A 25,769-nucleotide genomic window follows, 5' to 3' on the forward strand; every position below is an offset into this window, starting at 1 on the left:
AAAAATAAATAAATCACTCGCAACATACCTCGCACCACGACGGCCTTTGCTGAGCGAACACTTTTAAGAGGGCCTGCTGAAATCAAAATTTATCCCACAAAACGGAGACCAAGACCAATTGACGAAAATGTATTCACGTACAAAGCGAGACTGACAAAGTACAAACAATGACGCTGGGAACAATGAACCAGGAGAAAATGCAATCAACAAAAAGCGCTTGCAAGGGGAATAAAAAACAGAACATGAATTGCTTGGCTCAAAAGGACAAGAGAAATTCAATGATCCAAAATGAACCGAGCCGAGAACACGCACGATGACAAAAGGCGGAACAAAGAACGACGAAGCGAAAACAAGGAACGCCCGGAAAATTCAGACGCTCGGTACGAGAGTCGTGAGCAAGGCAGGAATAGTCCGACAACCGGTGGACGTCTTTGAAAGGCGGACGATGATGAACGTGATGAGAAACAGCTGCGGGGTTTGCCCACACGCCCTCTGGTCCCGCCTTCCACCAAAACAGACCGAAACATGACACCTGCAAAGTCCAGGCGGTGGTGACTCGATTTAGTCGCGGGTAGCGACGGCTCATGTTGATGCCGTCACTCGAGTCCGCGGGAAGTAACGAGGAATCCCGCTTCAGAGGGAGAGCAGAATGACTCGTGGGTAGCAATGTCACGATCGCTAACGAAGCTTGTTCCCTTGCCTTTTGTTCAGCCATTGTTGTTTGGAGTCTTCCGCACAAACCTTTGCGAGTAGATGAATTGCGACGCCACAATCGGCGAGGCTTTACCGCATTAGCATCCAGACAGATCTGGTTCTGTCCTAACGTAGATAGATGGTGCTGGAAAAGCAGCTGATTTCTGGGATGTGTGTGTGTCTGTGTGTGTGTGTGTGTTTGTGGGTGCGCACTTGTGTGCTAAAGCGCAGCAGCGAGAGATTAATCACGCTGCATGCGCGTTAGCATTGCAACTCGTATCAGAGTGGAGATGCAGTGGCCCGTTTTAAAACACACACACACACACACACACACACACACACACACATTGTTTGTCTTTAAATAGCGTCTTGTAGAAGTACATTAAGGGCTCGTCTTTCTCCTCGCCGCCAATGTGGTGTTTAATTTGCGCCCCGTGTCCACGTCGGCCGCCGCTAATGAAACACGTAAACATAATGAAGCTAATTAACCTTGTTTAAAGCAGCTTGGGATAATTATTGTCTTAATTAACAGAGTGAAAATGCCTTGAAAAGCACCACCCCTCTTTTTTTTCTCTCTCTTTTTAACTAGCGCCCGCGCTGCTTCCGCCTGCAATTAGCTGCGATGTCGTTCAAAGCCACACTTGTGTCATTTGCTGATGACGTGGACAACCTTCTTTGCTTCGGAATCTTTTTGCGGAAATGGACCTTTGGAGGACTGCCATCGACTCAAGAGCTGAGTATCTTGCACAGGCTGGATTCCCCCCCACTCCAGGCCAAGCTCGAGTGGTGGTTGGTTAACAGTACTTTGAAGATGTCCAGGAACTTGATGGGGTGGAGTCGACATTGCTGATTAGATTGGAAGTAACCTTCTGTGTTCAGGAATTGAGTTCCTGGGGAGGTTTTTCTTTTTAGGCCTAAAGACAACCCTCCTAAGGGGGGTGGGGGACTTTTAAGAGGTCTAAGAACCTTTCGGGTGGGCAATTTTTCCATAACTTTAGAGCTTAGGCTGAAGAAAATACTCTGCTTTGGATGTCCGAGAAACTTCGGGCTTGTTTCTGTTAGCACTGAACGGATTGGATCGGAGGATTTTCGATACTGCTTTTTTTTCACACCGTCGCTCTCGAGTACCCACTGAAACTGAGCCAGGGCACCGACACCACACCTACTTTGGATATATCAAATTTCACACCATGGCAGACAAGAGTGAACAATGAGGTGGACTTGCTTGATGTTGGATTATTGTTTTGTTGTTTTTTTAAGTATCTGTGTCTGTATAGACAGCTTTTGAAGAGTACGTGATATTTTGCCTCGGGTCCCTGGCACTAAAATAATTTTATTTATTTTCTTATTTTCAGAGGAGTCTGAAGGTTTAGTTCCTGGTTTTTGTTTTTCTTGACCCAAAAAAGGCCCCCGCTTGCAAGAAGAGGTGCTTTGAAAAGGTCCAGGGACACATGGGCCGGGGTTCGGAGTTCTGAACAAATGTCTCTGATTGTATCCTTTTAAGTGTAGGAACTAGCGGACCAGCAGACTAGACTTGTGTGAATGGTGGGCGTGGCAGTCCTCTTTTTAACGGAAAAAAACATTGACATGACGAGCAACAATTGCGACGCTGGAGGGGAAGCCCTCCGATGCGGAACAGAACCATGCCAGCGTGCTATGAAACTAAACCAAATCTGATCGAAACAAAAACAGAATCATGACACGAAGACGATCGCCCATCACCGGGGACATTTCAAAGCTTTGAAAGCTGGCCTGCGATTTACTCATGTGGTCCGCGGGCACCACATTGCAGCCCGTTCGCGTTCGGCGGAAAGCTTTGAGCACAAGTCGACGGTCGAGTAACGTCATGAGATTCGAAGAGACGTGAAGATCACTGGCGACGGCTACGGCTGTGAAGAGGAAAACAAAAAAAAAATGGACCAAGTGATGGTTGGTCAGCGGAAACCCTCAAGGCACCAGCGTAACATCCGACGAAGCGGCGAGGTAGGAAGGGAGCTTTGTTTTAGAAAGGCGGCTGTCTGGTCTACGTCTCGTATCCCCGCCCCCGCCCCCTCCCGCCTTCTCGCGCTTCCTTCGGGATAAGTGGCTGACGTTTCGAAGCACGCTTCCCGCCCCCCTCTGCGTGGAATCTTCCGCGGCGGCGCCCATTATGTTGACAGCTGTCAATTAGAGGCGCCTTGGTCTGCCTTCGTTACACGTTATTGCCGCCGCTTGATGCTGTCATTTGGTTTCTCTCTTTGGCCTCGGGCGCCGTCACCATCACCGCCAACAGCCGGCAGTCAATCGCTGACACATCAACACTTAGTCCTTAAATTGGCTCAGGAGACCGCCGCCCCCCCCCCCCCCCCCGCATCTCCCTCCACGTCCCTTCTCCTGCCCCAGCGAGACGATTTGGCGAGAAGATGCCGCGCTTCTCAAAGAGAGTCGGATATTTGATTCGAGATGAGTGTGCTGACGCTGCGTCGACAAGTCACACGACAGTGCCATCTGAAGTCATCGCTGGAGAAGCTTTGAAATCGTGGCCTACGACATTTCCTTCACAGTCTTGCATTCGATCAAGATCTCCGAGAGCAAGTCAGAAGAACTCTCGCCAATGTCCTGAAAGTCTCACATTGTTATCGGTGACTAAAGAAACATGCTAAAAAGTCTTCAAACGATTCCAAATGGAATTCAAAGGGCCCTTACAAAGTCGGCGGTGCTTGAAAAGGCCGTTGGAATGGACCAAATTGTATTAGAGCGCTGGCTAATGATCCTACCAAAGGATTCCAAATGTCTCCAAAAAGTCGTGGAATTTGAAAATGTCTTTCATAGTGAGAAAAAGTTCTACATTAGAACAAAGTGGCATCAAAAATGACAGTGGCCTGAAATCTTCCTGAAAGGTCAGACATTTGAACAAAGTAGCATCGGAATGTCCCCCAAAGTCCCTCGCGTTCTGAAATCCCATGAAAATGTGCACGAAAGCATCTTCAAAGGGGCTCAACGTCGTGTTCATCTCATCTTTGAAAAAGGGGCGCACAAAAAAAAAGCACACTAGCCATTATTTTTGTCGTGAAATATTCACACTCATGAAAAACGCGCCAAAGCCCCGAACCTTCATCGAGTTGTGCCGACTCCACTTTCAGCCTTGCCATTCAAGTGAAACAACGATGCTTCATATCCACACAATAAGGCGCTCAATCTGAACTTCAGCGAGGGAATGAGGCGCCTCTCATTTTTTATTGATTTTATTTGTTACATCCTTAATTGTCGTGGCCGTGGGGAGCGCGCGTGTGCGCACGCCCGCGACGAACGGCGCGGAAGCGGGCGTAATCACAGTTAGCCTGCGCTGACATCCATCTCACGCTGACAGCGGCTTCCTCTTCGAGCGCGCACGCACACGCACGACCGGCACCCCTCCCCCTTGTTTCATGTCGTGATCACTTTCAGATGCTCGCTTCGTCCGCGCCGTCGTGTGGAAAGCAACCAGGAAGCGGCGCTCTGGTCGGGCTCCATGTGGTGATTTGTTGGCAGGTGAGGGCGTTCTTGGAACCGGCGCTCGCTGTGCTTGCAGTTCAAAACCGCTGAGCCCGCCGCAAAGGGTCCGGCGACTCTCCCAAGCTTCTTCTGGCACCAAAGGTTCCTGGAAGCACTTCAAGTGGTCCAAACACGCATGCTCGTACTCTGAAAGAAGGTGCTAGCGACAGGGGAAGGTTCAAAAGAGCCTTGCTAAACTGAGCTCAACCTATCTCTGAAAGTTTTAAGTAAAAGTACATTTTCCGGACTACGTTTCTACCTTAAGTTCCCGGGACCTCAAATTTAACGGGAAAGAATGTTGTGGTAGTTGAATCGAGGTCGTAAAAAGTCTGTCGCGATCTTGAGAAAAGATCTCGCACTTCAAGGCGCGAAAGGTGAATGACATGTAAAAAAAGCCACCGACGTTCAGCTCGGGTCTCGCTGTTGCTAGCACATCTGCAGTGAGCAGTTCAAGAGGGAAAAATTGTGTCAGAGGAGACACGCATATATATACACACACACACACACACACACACATGCCCCCCCACCTGCACTCCATCCCCCCGCTCAGTTTCATTAGCTGACTGGCAGGGTGGCACTTCTCAAGCTCATTAGCGGGCCAGGATTTATGGCGCGGCGGAGGAAAAGGAGGAAAAGGCATCTGTCAATAATTGCGGGGAGCGGCCACTCCCGTCTTTGCTGACTTTGAAAGCTCATTAGCTATGCGCTTATCAGCCGCAGAGATCAAAAACATTACTCAGATACGCCCCCCCCCCCCCCCCCGCAGGGATACGTTAATTAGCCATGGGCACCTTCGGAAATGCCGTTCCACACGGGGCTGTTGAGGGCACGTTTTGTGGGGGTGTAGGTCCATGTTTGGGCTTTTGACGAGGGTTTTTTTTCTTGTTTGTTTGTTTGTGGGGGGGGGGGTTGTGTGTCTTTTGCGGGTGTGTCAGACGCTTTTGGGAGTGTCAACACAGGAAATGTATTCTTCACCTATTTCTGGGGTCCTAAAGAGAACGTTAGCATGGAACATGTTCGCCAACGTGAAGCCAGTCAGAATGTCGACGTCGTCGTTTGATAAATTAGCAGTTCAAAGTTCAAATTGTTGAGGTACAGACGAGTTGGCACGTTTTGCCGCGTCGACAGATTTTCGGCTTTTGGCACCGAGGAGAGACGGACGCCTTGTGGCCCAAAACTTTCCGTTTCCCGCCATCATCCATCATTGACGCGCACTGACAGATGTCATTCATCAAACTGTGTGTGTGTGTGTGTGTGTGTGTGTGTGTGTGTGTGTGTGTGTGAGAGAGAGAGAGAGAGGATAGGAGGCAGACGGAAAGGCAGGATTACGACATGCGCTTCATTTCCCCCTGTACCGACTGTGTCATTGTAAGAGAATGAAGCACATTGCGCATCGCCGCAAAAGTACGACACTCACTGGACATTTGATTAGCAACACATGCTAATTCAAGTGACTTGATTGCACACGCAACATTGTAGCGAGATCCAAACACATTTTCATATTTTTGCTAAGCCTCTGAAAGAAGGTTTTACTCTCCATAAAGGTGTCGATAAACATTGACTTGGTTTTGTTGGGGGGAAAAAAAGAGTGTCTATTTGAGGCAGGTGTTCATTTTTCTGAAGTGGATGATGCAACAGGTGAGCAAATGGGCATTATTTGAGGAAATTAAAGAATCAAATTAAATAAATGCAGAACTGCTAGCCTCTGGCCCTCGCTCAAGAAACGCACTGACTAAATAGCGAGATGCGGGCGTATTGTTTTAAAGTTGTGTAAAGACACAAGAAGCGCTTATTTTTCTAATGTGCACTTGTCAACTAATTTCAGCACTCAACTATTTGATGAATTTTACGCCAAAAAGTACACACCTTCCTCCTAATACGTGCTGTTGAGTAAAGCAATGCCCTTTTTTCTTCAATTAGTTTGTTAGGAGGTGCTTTGAAGGCTTCTCATTGGACAGGAAACGGTGGACATCAAAGCCTACTCGGGGGTCCGCTGGGACCCCCTGGTGCATGAAACAGTGTTGGAACGTGGACATTTTGTCTTTTATTTGCTGCCCGGAAGGAAACTTGTTCCTCTTGTTCGTCTTGGTCCCCTCACTTCACTGTGATCCTTCATTTCCTCCCTTTGTCCTGACCCTGACTATCGCCGCTTCCTGCCTCTGTGTACACACACACGCACACACATGCGCGCACACACACATACACACACACACGCACACACACACACACACACACGCACTTTGGTAGCTCGGGTTACAGCTCTGTAGCCGTCCAGTCTAAATAAGAGTGCGGTGATGAATGGCAGGGTTGCATTCATATCCATCAACAGGCTTTTTTTTTTCTTTTTTTTTTTGGAGGAGCATTCATCTTGGGTTAGACCTTCTTTTAAATCCGGGAAAAGTGTGTGTGTGTGGGGGTGGGGGGGTTATAATAATGTGGAGGTTTTCATTAGGGTTCATTTTTATTTCAGTGTGACTTTGGTTTTTCCCGTGCATTCGCTTTTAATGAGTTTTTAGTTTGACCAAATTAGCACACACAGACAGGCAAGAGCGTCTGTATTCACATCTCTGGTGAATACGATGTTATTTATTGAAAGTTTTCATATTGATAAAAGTTGATTGTGAGATACAGTCCCATCTTGAACGCTCGAGGTTTGGGGTTCTTGAGGCGATGTACTGTATGTATAAGATAACGTTTTTTTAAAGTTGAGTTTTACTACAATACTTCATACTATATTCAGAACAGATGCTTTGTAAGAACCAAACTCTTTTCATAATTGCTGAGAACCTTGACCTCCTTTTGGTTGAGCTGAAAGTAACGTTGGCTGATGCAGTCGCTCCTTTGCTCCAGACAGTGACAGCACACTTTCACTGAAGTGCTGTCATTTGGGGACATTGATAAATATAACTGTGTTTCATCTGCATTTGACCCAAAGGTAACGCAAGACCAAACAAAAGGGCTCCAATGATTGACCCTTGAGGGGCACCACGTGCCATGGCCATTCAATCAGATTCAAGACTTGCAATGGTAACAAAATAACACCTTTCCCGAAAGGAAGACCTGAATCATTTCAGAGCTGTCCTATTATACTCCATCCAAGTTTCCAACCTGCTCAACGATGCTAATATTGTAACCCAATATTCTGTGGGTTTTCGAAGATCAGTCGAAATTCTTGAACATGTCTGGCAGTCAGTGAGTTTACCATTATTGCCTAATTGTAACCTGACATGACATTCATGACGACGATTCCTTATTGCATTCCATCTGACATGGATGTAAAGCACGTTTGTATGCAGATGTGAGCCTCACTCTATTTGCACGCATGTGCCATGTTGCTACATCACAGCAGAACATGTTTCGATGATTATTTTTTTCTTTCCGGGTATGCAACACCCCCCCGGCCGTGTCGTGCAGATGCGCTGATTTACGGCGAGCGGTCCGTCGGCCGGCGCTAATCCATCAGCGGCGGGTTGCTAGGCGATCACGGTGGCAGCTGTTTGCTTTTGACGGCGACAGAGGGGCCGTCAGTCAAGGCTTTTCACCTGCAACCCAATAATTAATCAAACGGCGGGAGAAAGATAATTAAAAAGATAGTCACAGTGAAAAAGAGAGAGAAAGAGAGAGAGAGAGAGAGAGACAGAGAATGAGCAAGCGTAAAAGGTGCGAGGGGGTGGGGGGAGCGAGAAGGGCCGTTTGGGTTTGTGGCAGCTCTGGCGTGTGACACCTGCAACTGTTGATGACTGCAGACACTCGCGGGGACGGTGCAGATAAAAGAGCTTCCACTGGCAGGCTCCTTCATTAGCGGCACATGAAGAGAGAGAGAGAGAGAGAGAGAGCGAGAGAGAGAGAGAGTGAGAGAGAGAGAGAGAGAGAGAGAGAGAGAGAGAGGGAAAAAAAAGCAGCCAAAGCAGAGAGAGCTTGTTCGCCGTTGACCGCCCACTCCATCAAAGCCGCCACTTGAATGTCACTTTTTCACTGATGCTGAGGCCAGATGAGAAGGCCAAGTTGCATTTTTCGCTTGGCCTTTCGTCCACTTGCAAATCTTGCTTCGGTCTGGAAAAATTTGTGGGAAATCGGTTTTAACGTGTGAACTGAGGAAGAACAGAGGCTTGAATCAACATCATTTCAAGTGGATGATGCTTTGGGCTCAAGTTGGGGTTCCACATCAGGGGCATGGCTTCCAAGTTGCTATATGGTTGGCAGATGAACCTGGGATTTCTGAGTTAGCCTTTTAGTTGAAGGTTTCAGGCCAGGTTGAGGACTTGAGGCGTGAGCTGTTTCAAGTCAGAGTTAAGGCTTTAAAAGTAGGGCTTGAAGACAGTTTTAGGATTGCAAATTAGGCCTTCAAGCCTCGGCTATAATAATATCCGATGTGGATCCGACAAACGTAGACACAAAAAGGTCTCTTTCCACAAAGCGCAAGACCGACAAAGTACAACAAATGACGCCGGTGATGAAGAACCAGAACAAAACGCGACAAACCAAAAAGGCAAGGACAAAATACCTTCAATCGCTGGTCATAAAAAAACAAGGAAATCCAATGACGAGAACGATACAAAAGAGCACTCGGAATCAATTTATGAAAAAACACAATTTACACAGTGAGACAAACTAGAGCGGAATGAGAATTACCACCTGAGGCCAGAGAGTCGTGAGCAAGACGAGTAATCCAACAGCCAGTTATCGGCATGACAGAGTTCATAAAGGCAGCTGGGCAGGGATGCTTATTCGTGACAGGTGCGACTCGGGGGGGGGGGGGGCGGGGGAACGCCCTCCAACCCCACCAGAAACTAAAAAACAAACAGACAGATCACGACAGGTATGGTTTCAAGATAATCTGAGGGTTTCAAATCTGAATTTCAAGACCGGCCAAGGTTTTCAAACAAGGCTCGGAGATGAAAATTAAGGTGTCAAGCAAGAGTTGGGAATTCAAAGAAGGGTTTCAACACCAGGTTAGGATTAGGTTGGGATTTTCAAAATTTGGGTTTGAAATTAAGGATCCAAATTAGCTTGAGGCTTGGAAACAAGCGCATTTTGGTTTTCGGATCGTAAAGTACGGTTGCAAACCTGGGTTAGGGTTACAGGACGAAGCTGCGCTTTCAAATTTGGATCGGGATTTGGGCGTGAAACGAGGGCTATTGCATTTGAATTTGATCCAGGGGGAGGGTTTTCTGATTTCAAATTCCGTTTTCCAACAGTGCTTAGGGTTTCAAAATAGGATTAGAGTTTCAAGTTCGGTGTCAGACAAGGGCTAGGATTTCCCATTCGGGCGAGTTCAAAATAATGTTTCAAGGCTGGGTTCGGGTTTTGAAGGAGTCCTTCAAAGCTGGGTTTAGGGTTGAACGTAGTTTCATGTCGAAAAATCTCTCTCCTCACACCCACCCGGAACACTCTCCTGCAATGCTTTCCTGTGCAAATCTCCTGCCATCAAACTCTTTCATAATATTCTCCTACATCACTCTCTCATATTAGACTCTGACGTGATGTTCTCCCGCAACTCTTCCTGCTCACCCTTTCGTCATACTCCCCCGTGCCACTCCCACGTAACTCTCTCCTGTAAAATCTCATGAGAGGAGACTGATGCCGAGCTCCCACACACAGTTGGCCAGAAACATTTTGTCGTAAGAAATCTCCCGTGACACCCATCCAGAGCACACTTTCACCATCTCCCGTAACACTCTCCCCCGTTGACACTCTCTGGTGAGACTCTGCTAGAACATTCTCACATAGCTCTCTTTCGTGATATTCTCCCACGACACTTTCTGATAGCGCTTTCTGTTACCCATCTCCCACGACGCTCCTTCTCTGTCTCACTCTCCAATAGAGCACTCTTTAATAATGCAGCCCTGTCAAAATCTGCCCTCCCGTTACACTCCGCCTAAACACTCTCCAGCCATACCACTGTAGCAATCGCATGGCAAAACTCTCACATAACCCTATTGTTTAACATGCGACAAACTCCCGTCCTGCTCATCAGTGACTCTCTTGCGGCACTCTACTGTCAAAAACGCTTTCCGGTCACTTCCTCTGGAACAATCTTTTGTAACACTCTGATGTAAAACTCTCCCGTGACACTCTCCCATCGTCATTTTCTTGTCCAAAACAATCGCCTGTCAGGACGCTGTCGTAACACCTCTGCTCTCACGGGAGCGATTGCTTGTTGTGCTTTGTGCCGTCCCGCTCGTGTTTTGGCGTCCCGCATTTTCCCAGCCCCGTTGTCGCTTATCTGCAGGCCGCGCACGCGGGCGCACACTGAGACATAACAACGTAGGTGAGAGAAAGAGAGACGAATCCCAAGAATTTCAAAGTCATTTCGGCCAAATTGCTCATGAAAAGTTCCGCAAGGATCAAAAGATTCACTCTTCGGGTTTTTCTTTGGCTTCTTTGTATTGTTGTGATGACAGCGATTCCAAAGCAAGACAACGAGATACTCGCGTGTCAAAGTTACATTCGTGAATTTCATTTTTCACAGTGCGGAATTTCTCTTGACGTTTGCACAAGAGTGAAGGCTGAGGCGGGTCGGGTTTCGAGCCCGGCTCTCGCTTTCAAAAGTAGCTTTTCAAGACGAGGTGAGCGTTTCAAAAATGAACATGTCAAATTTGGTTTGCGGCCGGCGCTTGGGAAGCGCATCAAACAAGGATTGAAGATTCTCTCGAGATGGCGCCCTCGCGTGGCTTTGGAGTTGTGATCAGCACAGCTTTTACGTCAAAGACAAAGACTAGGGGAGAGGGGTTAATCTGTGATTCAGCCGTCCATCTGCAGCAGGGAGAGAAACGTTTGAAGCCGGGCAAGTTCGGGCCACTCGCACTCCAACGGAATATCTACGTGGATGTGAGAAATCGAGTGTTGCGGCTGGTTGTAGAAGGTGTGTCGCAGTCGTGAAAAATGACGATGCAGTTCCCGGAGTGAGTGGCAAACGCCATGTACAAAAAAAGCCAGAGTGGGGCGTCAGCATCGATGCCGTGTGGGTCTCCCATAAAAAGCCGTTTTATACTTTGAAGTGTCTCAAAGGCAAAAAAACAAAACAAAACATCTGGCCTCACAGTCAGTGTTCTCCTTGCCCAGGTTCTTTTCACAGTTTCTCTGCTTTTTCAAAGTCAAAACAAAAACCTGAAAACGTGAAGTTGGATATTTGGGAATTCTTGCCATTTTCAGAGTAAAATGCAGGAGGAAAAAAAAAAAGTAGTGCGCTAATTCATTCCATCCAAAGACAAACGGTAACTAATCAAATGGCCATTGATCTCCATCGAATAAACGCTCCCACGAGCTGCGCGCTTCTCTTTTTAGTCATGTCAGAATGCAGACTTTCTTTCTCTGCTGTCTCTCTCTCTCGCGCATGTGCACTTGCTTGAAAAGTGGGAGATTTGTGTGCGTGCGTGTGTGTAGAACCCGGAGCAAGCCCGAGGCCTAAATGAGCGCAGTCAAGAAAAGAGGTACAAAGGGAAAAAAAAGGGAGCCAAAATGTTAAAAGCTGACTGATGTTATGCGTCTCTCTCTTCGGGCTCTGTGCTCGCTGCTGGCCGCACACTTGGGTGCGTGGCTTTAAACGTCCGGTAGATATATATATATATATATATATATATTATATACTGTATACTGTATATATATAATATATATATATATATGCATATAGACAACAACAACAAAAAATCCTTTGGCTTTTCTAAAAACAAAACATGTCGATTAAAATGTATTAAACCGCTGTTAGTATTTTTGAAAAGGTGAACCCAAACCAAACGAAAAGAAATGACGCCATTGTTAGAAGTGCCTCGGCTGTATTTAATTCGGATGTGTCGATGTGGTTTGGAGTGTGTGGTGTGTCTTCAAAAGTTTGGTAAAGTTTATTCGAAACAAAACGGTTGGGTGTTGTCATGGCAGAGGCTGGGGAGTGTGGGGGGCAAAGTTATTTTGAAGCAGGTGCGTGTCATTGAAATAACGCTCTCACTTTTTCTTCTTGGGCGGTTCGGTGTTCCAGTGGTTAGTGCGTCGACTTCATAGTGCAGAGGTACCGGGTTCAATTCCAGCTCCGGCCTCCCCGTGTGGAGTTTGCATGTTCTCCCCGGGCCTGCGTGGGTTTTCTCCGGGTACTCCGGTTTCCTCCCACATTCCAAAAACATGCAGGCTGATTGAACACTCTGAATTGTCTGTCCCGCGGTGTGAGTGTGAGCACGGATGGTTGTTCGACTGTGTGCCCTGTGATTGGCTGGCAACCAGCCCGAAGACGGCTGGCAGAGGCTCCAGCAACCCCCGCAACCCTTGTGAGGAAAAGCAATTCAGAAATAAATCAACAAAATGCATGTGGAATTACCCAAATGCTATTAAATGATACGTTTCACTGACCACATTCGTTCATATATTTGTTACTTTGTGTCAGCGCTAGAAGTTGACTTGTCATGGCTTGTCCCCCTTCCCCCCCCAAAATAAATTATAAAATAAAACGAGGACACCAGCACACATACGTATCTGGAAACATGCCTAAGAGACACCCTATTGATCCCCAAAACAGCATGTGTGCGCTTTTTTTGGGATATATGCAAGTACATCAGCTTTTTTTTTTTAAATGTTATTATTATTATTATTTTTTTTTTTTATGAGCTTAATAAATCACCTTTGTTGTCAATCAAGCGGCGGTGAATAATTGGATGCGGCTGCCGCCCGACGTGATGGATTATAAATCATTCCAGATTAAATTAAAAGATAATGCGTAAACTTAATGGTTTGTGTTTTGCATTCTAAATTGCCTCCGAGCGCCCCGGCCTTTATTGCCTTTCCCCACAACCCCTACCCCCCATCCCCCCGCCTCCCCTCTCTCCTCCGGAATGTTGTGCACCTTTCTTTGATATACATGTATTGGATGGCTGGCATTCTTCGCTCAGCCGCCTCCGTTTGGACATTTCGTCTCGGTCCAAGTGTCGTCTATGCACATAATTGCTTGTTGGATTCGATGGCGATCATTTGTTGGCCTGAGTGGACACAAAGAGCGGAAGCAGAGACCTCCGCCAAGGCATAAGGATCTCGTCTGGATCAAGCCATTAATATTTCATCTCATGCCAGAGCGTCTTATCCAACAATCTGTTACGGTACGCTAGTTAGCCTTCATTTGGTGTGCGTTTCAAAACAATTTTGAGTCTGGCAAATGGAGAGAACCTGTTTTGCACTCACCGTTTAACGTTGCAAAATATCATACATGTTTAAAAAAAAAAAAAAAAGTACGGCCTCAGAACGAACTTTTACTTCAATCACACAAGTTACCTGTTGTTTCATGTCAAAGGTCCAAAACAATAGCGCCAAGGGAGGAGCATATATAGCAGAAGACGAATCTAAATCACCCTCGTTTTATACGTCGCTCAGAAGATGATTTCACTCGCACTTTTGAGCAACATCAGAGGCAAATTGTCCCCCAAATTTTGGGTCAAATGAAGGATATTCAACTTAAGTTTGGCAATTTGGTGTTTAGTCATCTTTTAGTCATGGCCAAATTAAGAAAAATGTGGACAAAATGATCTGTGCCACCTCTAAATGTGTTCATTCATTGTTTGGGATCCTTCCCATTGGCAAACCAAAAAAAAAAACACTTGACTTCCTTCATCGCTTTGGGATTTAGGAAACTCCGGACAAAATGAACTACGCCGATGCTAACATTTGCTGCAAAAAAACCAAAAAAAACCCCCCAAAACAATTATCACAACATTCGACGATGTAAATTGTAGACTTTGTCATCCTTTTCAACTACAAGAAAATGCTAACAAACACTCAATGTTTCAGGATATAAAGCTTTTTTTTTGGGGGGGGGGGGATTGTCAACGAAATGTCACACAAACCCATTTGCGAGTCATCACCTGATTCTCCCGAGCAAGTTGGCCTTGGCAGAGGTAGCGTGAGCGCAGTGGTAAAGAGCGATCTGGCGTCCATTAAGCGTGTGGTAGGCGAGCGCGGCATTTTCGTAATGGCCTCCGCTGCCTGCTTGACGGGCCCGTAAAGTGATCCTGTCACTTTATTTACGCGCCGCGCTGATTTACTGGGAGGCTTGCGCGCGCGCTCCCGAGGTGGGATGACATCTTTTGATCAGCGCTGTCCAAACAGATCACTGTATTCACACATGTGCAAAGTGTGTGTGTGTGTGTGTGTGTGTGTGCGCGCGCGCGCATGCACTTCCTGTTTGGCTGCAGGTTGTTGTTACAAGCGTGTAAGCAGACAAAGTGTTGTTGTTTTTTTTCCCTGCGGAAATGCCTCAGTAACTAAGAGGTTGCTATGATGTTACCATGACAACCATAGTTAGAGCATCTATAGAAAGTCTACACACCCCTGTTCAAATGCCAGCTTTTTGTGATGCATTTTCATCATTTCAAAACTTGTTAAATGGGAGTCAGCACAGTCGCGCCACCGTTTCAAGTGCCTCGAAATAACCAGAAATAAAGTTCGGATGTTCGAGTAGGCTTTTGCTGACATTTTGATATCAACAGTTCTTTTTGCTTTGTGTATTTATTCATCAAATAAATATGTTTTGTTTCTATGTACGTATTTTGGTCGGTATGGGTGTGAGTGCCAAATGGAGGACATATATCTTGATTATTCTTATTATTGTTAATTGTAATTTTATTTCGTTTTTATCATTATTATTTATTTTCAGTTTCTTTAGTCATAATTGTAATTTTATTTTGTTGTATTAAATGTATTTTATACTCACATTTTAGTTCATTCCATGTCTATATTTTATTTGTATTCTTATTTTTGTTCATTTGTCATCAATTTTATGTTGTTTTCTTTTTTATTTAAATGCACATTTACTTTCATTCAATTGAGGTGGAAAGTTTGTTTTGTAACATATTGAATAATTTTCATTGTAACTTTCATCCTCCATAGTCATCGATTTGTCGCACGGTTTGGGCCCAATAACGAGAATAATACATCTTAACAGTTATGAAGAACAAATAGTCACAGTTATAGTTCAAGCTACAGTGAATATAAAAATCCCGCACACCACTGTTCGGGTTTGCGGGGGGGGGGGGGGGGGGGGAGAAACAGAAAACAACCGCGAGAAAAGCTCAACTTAATATGGACTATAAGAATTGACTCACTGCGAGTTGATGACATCACACACACGCGCACACACGCACACTGGTAGCCAACTAATTTGTCAAATGACAACGATTAAGCGTTATCGATTGTCCCGTTCAATGAAGTTCATTAACATAAGCTCGGCAGGGGACGGGAAAGAACCGCATTAAAGGATCTCGTCAAGTGGGGATTTGACAGGCTTGGCTGCTAAATCATTCTTCAGATTATTCTTCATCCTTACTGTGTTGTAGCCTGCTGTACTGCATCATTGGGAAATAATTGTTCAGATTTATCTTTTGCTGTGCTGAAGCTTGTCCGGATTATGAGCGATACTTTTTGTCTTTTGTTGGAATTCACGATCGGATGAGTCTCGTTATTTTTAATTTTGTCACTGTGACGGGAAAAAGTTGACATGGACGGGCTCCCAACAGCCAAATGAAAGCAGCTCACACTCCCTCCTGTAGATGAAAAGTCATCCTGGGCTCACCGTGGCCACTTTTTCTGTTAATGAACACAGAGCTCGCACGCTGGCCCGGGTGTAGGTGTGTGCGCACGTGTGGCCGTGTGGCCGTGTGTGTTGCTCTGCAATTATCTCAGTGGCCGAGGTCATGGTGTTTTGAAGCTCACAGCATGGATGCCGGCCAGCAGTCTGTGCATGTGTGTGGAAGCTGCAAGTTGACTCAATTCCAAGATCAGCATCCGTCCTCGTCCTCCTCTTCCTTCCTAGATTCCCCCCTTTTTCTCCTTTTGAGTCCTGAAAAATAAGAGAAAAAAAACATCCATCCATTATCTGATTGCGTTCTCCTCATGAGGGTGAGCCGGCGCCGATCCCAGCTGTCGATGCTCAATGTAAACATAAGGCAAGACGAGCCAGTTTTATTCACACAGCGCATTTCAAACTCAACCTAGGAGGGTGTGGGGGAGGGGGCGGGGGGCATCATTGTTACCTGGATTTAAAAGCATTCACTCTAGGAGCTAACTTCAGTTCAGTTGGCTGCTCATTCCATTTGCCTGCAGCGTATCAGATAAATGCTGATGCACCATGTTTGCTTTAAAGCATTTTTGATCTATTCAGGCATTTTTGCAAAATTTCAACCTATTGTTATTTTCTGGCGGCCCGGTAGTCCAGTGGTTAGCACGTCGACTTCACAGTGCAGAGGTACTGGGTTCGATTCCAGCTCCGGCCTCCCTGTGTGGAGTTTGCATGTTCTCCCCGGGCCTGCGTGGGTTTTCTCCGGGTACTCCGGTTTCCTCCCACATTCCAAAAACATGCATGGCAGGCTGATTGAACACTCTAAATTGTCCCTAGGCGTGACTATGAGCGTGGATGGTTGTTCGTCTCTGTGTGCCCTGTGATTGGCTGGCAACCGATTCAGGGTGTCCCCCGCCTACTGCCCGAAGACAGCTGGGATCGGCTCCAGTACCCCCCGCGACCCTAGTGAGCATCAAGCGGTTCGGAAAATGAATGAATGTTATTTTCTTCCCTTGTCCCAAAATGTAATGTGAAGTCCCATGATATGCTATAGTGTCCCATAATGGCCTCTCTTGTCTATTGTGCTCCATTCTGTCCCCTTTTGTGCCCCACAAGTCCCATAAAGCAGAGAAAAACTCCCAGTGCCACCTCCCTCTCTCGAAGCAGCAGGATGGGGGAACAGAGAAGTGGCAGTAAAACAGGCCAAAGTCCAGATTGCAGTGGGAGAGGGCAAGAGACCATTTTTATCCGAGGTGGTGGAACTAAATGCAAGCATGTCAAAGTAAAAATCAAAATTTACTCTCAACCAAATAGAATTGTTAGTGTCTCAAGCAAGTGACACAACTTGAAAAGCCGCCTTGTTATGCCCCATAATGTCCTACGGTGTCCGTCGTACCATTTTGTCCCATAGTGTCTCGTGATGTTTTGTCCCATAATGTCTCATCCTCTTCCATTGGCTCATATTCTGTCCCGTATCGCCCCCGCAGAGTGATCCTCCAGTCATTTAGCAGAGAGCGCCCCACATGACGAGGCGATTACTCTGAGTGCATTTCAGGTGCTGAGACGCAGACGCGGCCAAGTTCACCAGTGATCCTAATCACAGATTGGCCGTTACGCTCCACTGATAAGACCAAAAAATGGCATCCAGCTGTGACTTGAAGCCTTGGTGGAGGCCATCATCAATCTTGTGTTGAAGCCCGCGTGTTGAGGGTTTTTCTTGGCGAATAGTCGTTGAGATGTCACGCCGGCATCTGCTGGTCCACAAACATCATGACGATGCGTTAAGCATCCGCAAATAACTGACACTCGTGATTTCATCTACGCCGCACGTTTGTTTTGAGCGCTCGCGATGGCAGGTGCGCGCCGATCGGTCGCCGCCTTTGGCCTTGGCGGCGTCTCGCTGGTAAACAGCTGTCGCTCGGTTTGCACAACAGATGGCGCGTAACGTCCACAATAACACGGAAGGCGGTCATAGAGTGAGATGCGGAGGCGGGAGTCAAATATTTGGTCAAAATACTCCACAGACGACAGCCTCTTTCATCGGACACAGATCCTGCAAAATAGCCCAAATTTCTATTTGTCAACTGGAATCAAACCGCTCGCCGTATCTATTGGTGGAGATGTTTTTTTACTGGGAAGGCATGGAAGAAGGTCAGCATGTCAGCTTTGTAAACCACTGTCGCGTAAAGCAGGTCCCCATGGATGGCAGTGCATTGCTTCGGATTTCAGATCGGCACAGCCTTTGAGTAGACTTCGCACAGATCCAATCGGCTGGATTGGATCGGCATTGAATTTTGCGCAAAATCGGTTGCGATCGATCACTTAATGACACCATTTATTCGATCCGCAAAATAACTCTTAAATTTAGTCTTAGTATAGTATTTAGTATATGAAAACAGGGCCCTCTGGAGTGCATCTGTGCTTGTTACGTCCATTGACAAAGGTGGATGTCGGGCCGATTTTGGCCCCTAACACACTGACAACAGAGCATGTACAGTATATGCATGGTGTAAACGGAATATGCGTTGCAGTAGGTAGCAGGAGATGTGTGTGAAAAGATGATGCAGTTTATGGGGCGAATGGTGAACTCGATATTAAAAAAACAAAAGCAAAAACCACTGATGTTAAACTAGAGTCAGCGTCGCTCGTAACTCTGTCTCGCTAAATAAACGGCGACTTTGTCACGAAAGGCTCCCTCTCACTCTGATGTTTTTGTTGTCTTGTAGTTTGAGCTGTCACAGAAGCAACAAAGTCACATTTGGACATGGAGTTTTGCTGCTCAGGTTGTCACACGACGCGATGAAAGAATCGCAAGAAACATTTTCCTCATTCTTACATAGCAGGCTATATCAGTGGCAGGTTCTTCTCATTCGCACAAGTATGAGACCCTTTCCTTATCGTAATTCTCGTCAACACGGTCGTGTATTTTCACAGCGGGCCATTGGCGTCAATGGCGCGAAGCTTTCGCTTTGCTTGACAGACAATAAAAAGGTGTGTTTTTTAATCCCAAGTCATTCTGGTGTGTCCTTTTGTCCCTCTGATGGATTGCCACGTTCACCGGTGTGCTTTCATTCGTCTTGATTTTTCCTCGCTGTTCTTCTCAAACGGCCGCTATTTTCATCTGAATTGAAAGCCGGAAGCGCGTCTCTGGCTGGCTGGCCCGCCGGCTAAACTGTAAATAATAACGGCAAAGTTTTTCTAATCTCTGGTAATTGAAGCAAATGGCTTTTTGCGCGGCGGCGGTACGGAGATTTGTCGCACGTAACATTCATTTTTATTTACGAGGCGGGCTGAGCGGCGTAATGAGTGAGGAGGCACGCTTAATTGAAACGGCGAGGGTGTCTGTTCGGGAAGGCATTAGAGGCGGCCCACGTATTAATTGACAGACAGGAAGTGCCGTCTCCGAGGTTGATACAAGTAATTTATTGCTTCTGAAACCGCCGCTGCCGCTGCAACGTGCTTCATTAATTTCAAATTTAGTTTTAATTTCAAGCTGTTGCCCCTTGAGAGGAAGAAGAAGAAGGTGGCGAGCGATGTTTGATCACTCCCCCCAACACCCGCCCACCCATCTATCCCTGCTTCTTTTACCACTAATGCTCTTCAGTGGAGAACAAAGACCGGATTCCGACAGAAGGAGGAAGGAGAGTGTCTGCAAGCCTGCGTGACAGGAAGTAGTTTGTGAGAAAAATGATGGGCGGGTGTCGGGGGACTTGTTGTCCTTGTGTGTATGAAACATGCAAAAAAATTCCGCTTGCTGTAGTACAACACAGGCTCAACAATGAAACATATTTGGAGGGGCGAAACAGTCAAAATCTAAGATGAGTGTTGTCAGTGAGCAAGCAAAATGTTATTCACGTGACAGTGTGTTTTGGGGTCAGTTCCCAGGCGAGTGACTATTTATGCCCTTTCGTTGACTGGCGACCAGTACGGGGTGAAGTCCGAAGTTAATTGACATCGCCTCCAGCTCTCTTGAACAAGGATAAGCAGTATTGAAACTGGATGAATGGAATTGACATCATTTGTAATAAATGTTGCTCTGTGCTCCCTCGTAGCATACGTCCCCGAAGATGAGAAGGAAGCGGCACTGCTGGATGAGGATGTGGATGGAGAGGACTCCACGCCAGAGGCAGAGGAACCTGCTCCTAAGTTCCTGTGCCGGGACGGGAATGACGCAGCGGGCTCTGGACCCGACTCCCGTGACTCCCCCACCGCCGCCGACTTCTCGGGCCAGGAGATGGACAGCGAGTCTCATCTGAGCGAATCCAGCGACGGGATGTCCGACTTTGAGAGTCCACCACTCAAAGCAGAGGAAGACATTCTCCTTTTTAAAGACCCAGCCAATGTTTTGTCACTGTCGACCACAGCCATGACGGCCGCGGACAACGCTGCCACCCCGGGGAGCGGTGATGAAGCTGTGCTTTCGGGCTCCATATTCTCCAGTTCCGGCTCCGTGGCTGACAGTCTGGAGAAGATGAAGGCCATCTACACCTCTTTCTTGACCAACTCTTACTGGTCCACCCTGAACCTAAACCTGAGCCAGCCACCCCAGGAAAAGCCCCCCCGTAGCCACAGTAGCAGCAGTAGCAGCAGCAGTAGCAGCAGCTGCGGTAGCGCCGGATACGATTGGCACCAGACAGCCATCGCCAAAACCCTCCAGCAGTCCTCGCAGAACCACCAGAACCGAGTCGCCCTGGCCCAGCACCCTGCGGCGACCGTGCCGGCACCAACCGCCGAGCCGAGCCTCTTCAGCACCGTGCAGCTCTACCGCCAGAGTTCCAAACTCTACGGCTCTATCTTCACCGGTGCGAGCAAGTTCCGCTGCAAAGACTGCAGTGCAGCGTACGACACCCTGGTGGAGCTCACGGTTCACATGAATGAGACCGGACACTATCGGGACGACAACCACGAGGTGGACAGTGAGGGCACCAAGCGCTGGTCCAAACCAAGAAAGCGCTCCTTGTTGGAGATGGAAGGCAAGGAGGACGCGCAGAAGGTTCTTAAGTGCATGTACTGTGGCCACTCCTTTGAGTCCCTCCAGGATTTAAGCGTCCACATGATTAAGACCAAACACTACCAAAAAGTGCCTCTGAAGGAGCCCGTGACTCCGGTGGCGCCTAAGATCATCTCGGCCCGAAAGAGAGCCCCCGTGGAGCTGGACGTCCCAAGCTCACCGGACTCTAACGGAGGGGCAACGCCAAAACCGGCCTGCCTGTCCGATGCCAACGAGCTTCTCCAGAGGACAGCCCACCCGTACATCACGCCCAACAACCGTTATGGCCACCAGAATGGCGCCAGCTACGCCTGGCAGTTTGAGTCGCGGAAGTCACAAATCCTCAAGTGCATGGAGTGTGGCAGCTCGCACGACAGCCTGCAGGAGCTCACCGCCCATATGATGGTGACCGGACACTTTATCAAAGTTACCAACTCGGCAATCAAGAGAGGCAAACCCATTGTAGAGACGCCCAGCCCAGCACCGACGCCAACCGTAGAAGAGAAGTTCCAGTCAGTTCCTCTAGCTGCGACCACCTTCTCACCACCCCCCGCCCCAGTTCCTCCTCCCACAAGCGTCTCACCCAACGACATAGCGCTGGAGATCAAAAAGGAGGAGAAGGAGGAGGAATGCACGAAAGAATGCGTTGTTAACAATAACTCCACCAAGATGTCCGGAGTTGAAGAGGAAACCGAGGAGAAGTTTGACATCTCGTCAAAGTACACGTATCTGACTGAGGAAGATCTGGACGCAAGTCCCAAAGGAGGTCTGGACATCCTCAAGTCTTTGGAGAACACGGTGACCTCCGCCATCAACAAAGCCCAAAATGGAGCTCCGAGCTGGGGAGGCTACCCCAGCATCCACGCCGCCTACCAGCTCCCCAACATAATGAAGCTCTCCCTTGGGAACTCGGGAAAGAACTCTCCACTCAAGTACATGTTCCCTGGGGCGGAGATGTTGTCGCCCACTGGCAAAAAACAGACGCTGGCGTCTCCTTCCGGCTGCCAAACATTGCCACTGTCCAAAAATAACTTCCACGCCATGGAGGAGCTTGTCATGAAAGTGTCTGAGAAAGTGACAAAAGTAGAGGAGAAGATGAGGGAGCCGGGTGGCATGACAAGGTCTTCCCCCATGAGAACCACCCCGTCGCCATCCCACAGCGAGGCAGAGGACTCCCATCGAGGAGATTCCCCAAAGGACGCCAAACCGGGAGGCTGTCCAACCCCCGAGAAAGTGACGAGTGCTCCGAACCGCAAGGAGACAAACGGGGAGAGCGGTGTGAAGGAACCCACGGAGAACGGCTTGGGGTCCGCTGTGGCGTCGCCTCAACCCGGGTCCCTCTGTGGCAGCACTGCCATCATCACCGACCACCCGCCCCCGGAGCAGCCCTTCGTCAACCCACTGAGCGCCCTGCAGTCGGTCATGAACGCCCATCTGGGCAAGGCCGCCAAACCCGCACTGCCCTCCATGGACCCCATGAGCATGCTCTTCAAGATGAGCAACAGCCTGGCCGAGAAGGCCGCGGTGGCGGCATCCACACCGCCCGCCCAGGCAAAGAAGTCCGTCAGCGACCACCTGGATCGCTACTTCTACCAGCCGAACCTTAGCGGCAACGAGCAACCGATGGATCTCACCAAAGGCAAGCATGCTGACAAAAGCGCATCGCCTTCCCCAACGGCGGCCATGACCAAAGCCTCTGCGGCCGTAGCCTCCTTCATGTCCTCGTCCCCCATGAAGGAGAACGCCCTGTCTGACATCTCTGACATGCTGAGGAACCTGACAGAGAGCCAGGCCCTTTCGAAGGCCTCCACACCCACCAGCTTGTCAGAGCGCTCCGAATTGGAGGGAGCCACCCAGGAGGAAGCGGAGGAGGTGTCGCCCGCCCAGAAGCGCAAAGGCCGCCAGTCCAACTGGAACCCGCAACACCTCCTCATCCTGCAGGCCCAGTTCGCCTCCAGCCTGAAGCAAACCACGGACGGAAAGTACATAATGTCCGACCTGAGCCCGCAGGAGAGGATGCACATCTCGCGCTTCACCGGCCTCTCCATGACCACCATCTCCCACTGGCTGGCCAATGTCAAGTACCAGCTGCGCCGCACTGGCGGCACCAAGTTTCTGAAGAATCTGGACTCGGGCCACCCGGTGTTCTTCTGCAGCGACTGCGCCTCGCAAATCCGCTCGCCGTCAACCTACGTCAGCCACCTAGAGGCACACCTCGGCTTCCGGCTGCGCGACCTGGCCAAGCTCTCCGGGGAGCAGCTCCTGGGCCAGATCTCGCAGCAACGCCTCCACCACAAAGGACTCTCCGACAAGCTCCTGGCCCACTTGCATCCGTCCAGCCGCCCCTTGCCCTCGTCCCTGCCGTCTTTTCCCGTGGCCCTGCCCTCATCCTTGCCCGCCCCTGATTCGGCAGCTGCGTCTCCCAACAATGACGAGGACGAGGGGGGCGGTACGGCGGCGCACCAGTGCAAACTGTGCAACCGGACTTTTGCCAGCAAGCACGCCGTCAAACTGCACCTCAGCAAGACTCACGGGAAGTCCCCGGAGGACCATCTCATGTACGTTTGTGAGCTGGACAAGCAGTAGTGCGGATTACGAGACTTTACCCGACGTGACCATACCTGGAGCCATGAAAAGCTGCCCTACAAAGGGCGGCGGAGGTTTTTGGTCTCATTTTCCTTTGTTGGAAAATTCAGAACGTTCAACAAACCTCCAAACGTGAGCCCTGAGATGCAAAATATGAAGTTTCAAAGAAAAGAAGAAAAAAAAATCCTACAAATGGGGTGCTGTGTATTTTGTGTCAATGAAATTACTTTATATTTCGACATGAGGAAAAATTGCATGCATCAACAAGAAAATATTTTGTTTTGTTTTTTGTTTTTTTTGGGGGGGGGGGGGTTCAGTCTTCTCTGGTTTTGCCTGTTAGGTACGCATGAGGATTACGGCAACATAAAAACCCTTAACACAATAAAGTTGGAAAATAATCCGACACGTGTTGTGATGTTCTGAGGAAAGAGCGTTTTATTTATTTTATTTTTTATTTTTTTACGAGAAGTGCCAACTTGAGAAAAGGACGTATTTTGTCGGGCTTCAGTTCTTGTTTGGTGTTTGCGGAACTTGCGTTCCACTTGAAATCAGTCCTCATCATCATGCTTGTAGAAATTTCCAATCATGATGTCGCCTCCACACTTTCTGAGTCATTTTTTGTTTTTCTTTGCAGGGCTTTGACTTTCTGCTCATCAAATTGCAGAGTTCTTAGTATTTATTTTTTCCCACTTTCTCTGAAATATTTTGACTCCATTGACATGAATTTGTTATTTCATTTTTTTTTGTCATATTCAAGACTTTTTTCACCTCTTAAAATATAAAATGCCTGCTGTCGTGAAAGAAAATTACCACAAATACTCTTGAAAAAGATATTTTGACTTTAATTGAGTAAAATTTTGCCTTTTGTTTTGCATCATAATTTGACTTCACTTTCATAAAAAGTACAGCTTGATTCTCATCAATACGTTTTTTCCACTCATAAAAACGTGAGCATTCTTGTGAAAGACATACTTTGTATCTTGTCAAATGACGACTTTAGTAAAAAAAAAAAATAGAAATCTATTCATGTTAGCGTAGTGATTTGGTTTTGTCCCCTAAAAGCATTTGAAAAAAATGTTTTTTTCTCATGAGTTTTTGCTCCTCTAAGCGTACATCTTTCTTTATTATATTTATTGTATTGTTTTTATTGTATTTATTGTATCTACAATTATTTGGATAAGCGGCTCAAATAATGGATGGATATTTGTTTCGTCCTACCAAATTCCGATTTATTTTTTCGATTTTGTCCTCACAAAGAAGAAACATAGCATCTGTCTGAAAAGTTCCATTTTTTCCCCCTTGTTATCTTTTGTTGTTTTACCGCCATGATTTTATTTTTGATAATTTGACCATTTTTGTTGTTTGCAGTGTGGCCCTCTTGCTCTGAGTACACAAAAGCACTTCAAATGTCAACTTTTACACTCGTTGAATGCAGAAAAGGTGACAGTTTTTTGTTTTCAGTCTGTCTTTAAAAGGCGGGAAAAAAAACGCCCAAGGTGTATTTGTTCAGGGACCTCCTTTTCTTCAGGTCTGTGTAAAATATGTAGATAAATATATATATAAAGAAAAAAAATCACAAACTATTCATTCCTGTCTAAATTATACATCCTTCTTATATTTTTTAATTTAAAGACAAGAAAAAGAAGAATAATGACTGCTGGTGCACAGTAAACAAAGTCATTTATGGCATTGTTTTGCACAAGACTTTTTTTTATATACATGTGTTATTTAATCAAATGATGACCAAAAGAGAAGGTCGCCTCGAAAAAAAAAACGTTTCTGTTTTTTTGTTTTGTTTTAATGAAAATGTATGGAATTAAATGCCGTGCTCAAAGGGTTCAAGGGTCATTTTGTCACTTTCCATGTGGAAAAAAATAGGGGAGAACATCTCGATGTCATTTTATTATTTATAAGGATTTTCTTTGACTCGGCCATCCGGAAGCAATGCAGCTTTAAATTTGTGGCTTGGGGGTCAGGGGTGAGAGATGCGGCACATGAACGGTAACCGTGGTTGCGCTGCATTGACCCCCCCCCCCCCTCCCACAAAGTGACATGTAAATACAAAGTGTAACATACGAAGCATGTAAAGGGAACACACACCCACACAAACGCTGTCCTTTCGTTTCTCTTCATTTTGTTGTACTTGTACAATGAAAACATTCACCTTGTTCTTAATGTTATGATGATGATGATAAACTTGTTTTCTACTGCAGCATTAAAATAAATGAACCTGGGTTTTTTTGCAATCATTGTTTGTGAGTGCCGTGTTTTCACCAAACACACACACACACACACCTATTTTCATGTAAAAATGAAATTAATGAAATAGACTAATACCAATCTTTTTTTACAAATTACACCTGCGAATTGAAACAAATTTTAGGATTAAAAAAAAAATTCAAATGGTAGACAAAATTACAGATCTATTTTTGGACTGTCTGTCTGTCTGTTTATCTA

General features: G+C 47.1%; 1 protein-coding gene across 2 annotated transcripts in view; it reads left to right on the forward strand.

The window, feature by feature from the left end:
• The window catches only part of tshz3b (teashirt zinc finger homeobox 3b), a 32,502-nt gene extending 6,944 nt beyond the window's left edge, over window positions 1-25,558 (forward strand). For both annotated transcript variants that reach the window (XM_086107962.1, XM_086107963.1), the window contains one exon: window positions 19,789-25,558. In XM_086107962.1, coding sequence (XP_085964088.1) covers window positions 19,789-23,312 — 3,524 coding nt within the window. In that variant the 3' untranslated portion in view covers window positions 23,313-25,558. The remainder of the gene's footprint in view (window positions 1-19,788) is intronic.
• The last annotated feature ends 211 nt before the right edge of the window (window positions 25,559-25,769 follow it).

Source organism: Hippocampus guttulatus, chromosome 3 (assembly GCF_054856545.1).
Source record: "Hippocampus guttulatus isolate MCC_2025c chromosome 3, RoL_Hgut_1.0, whole genome shotgun sequence".
Lineage (NCBI taxonomy): Eukaryota > Metazoa > Chordata > Actinopteri > Syngnathiformes > Syngnathidae > Hippocampus > Hippocampus guttulatus.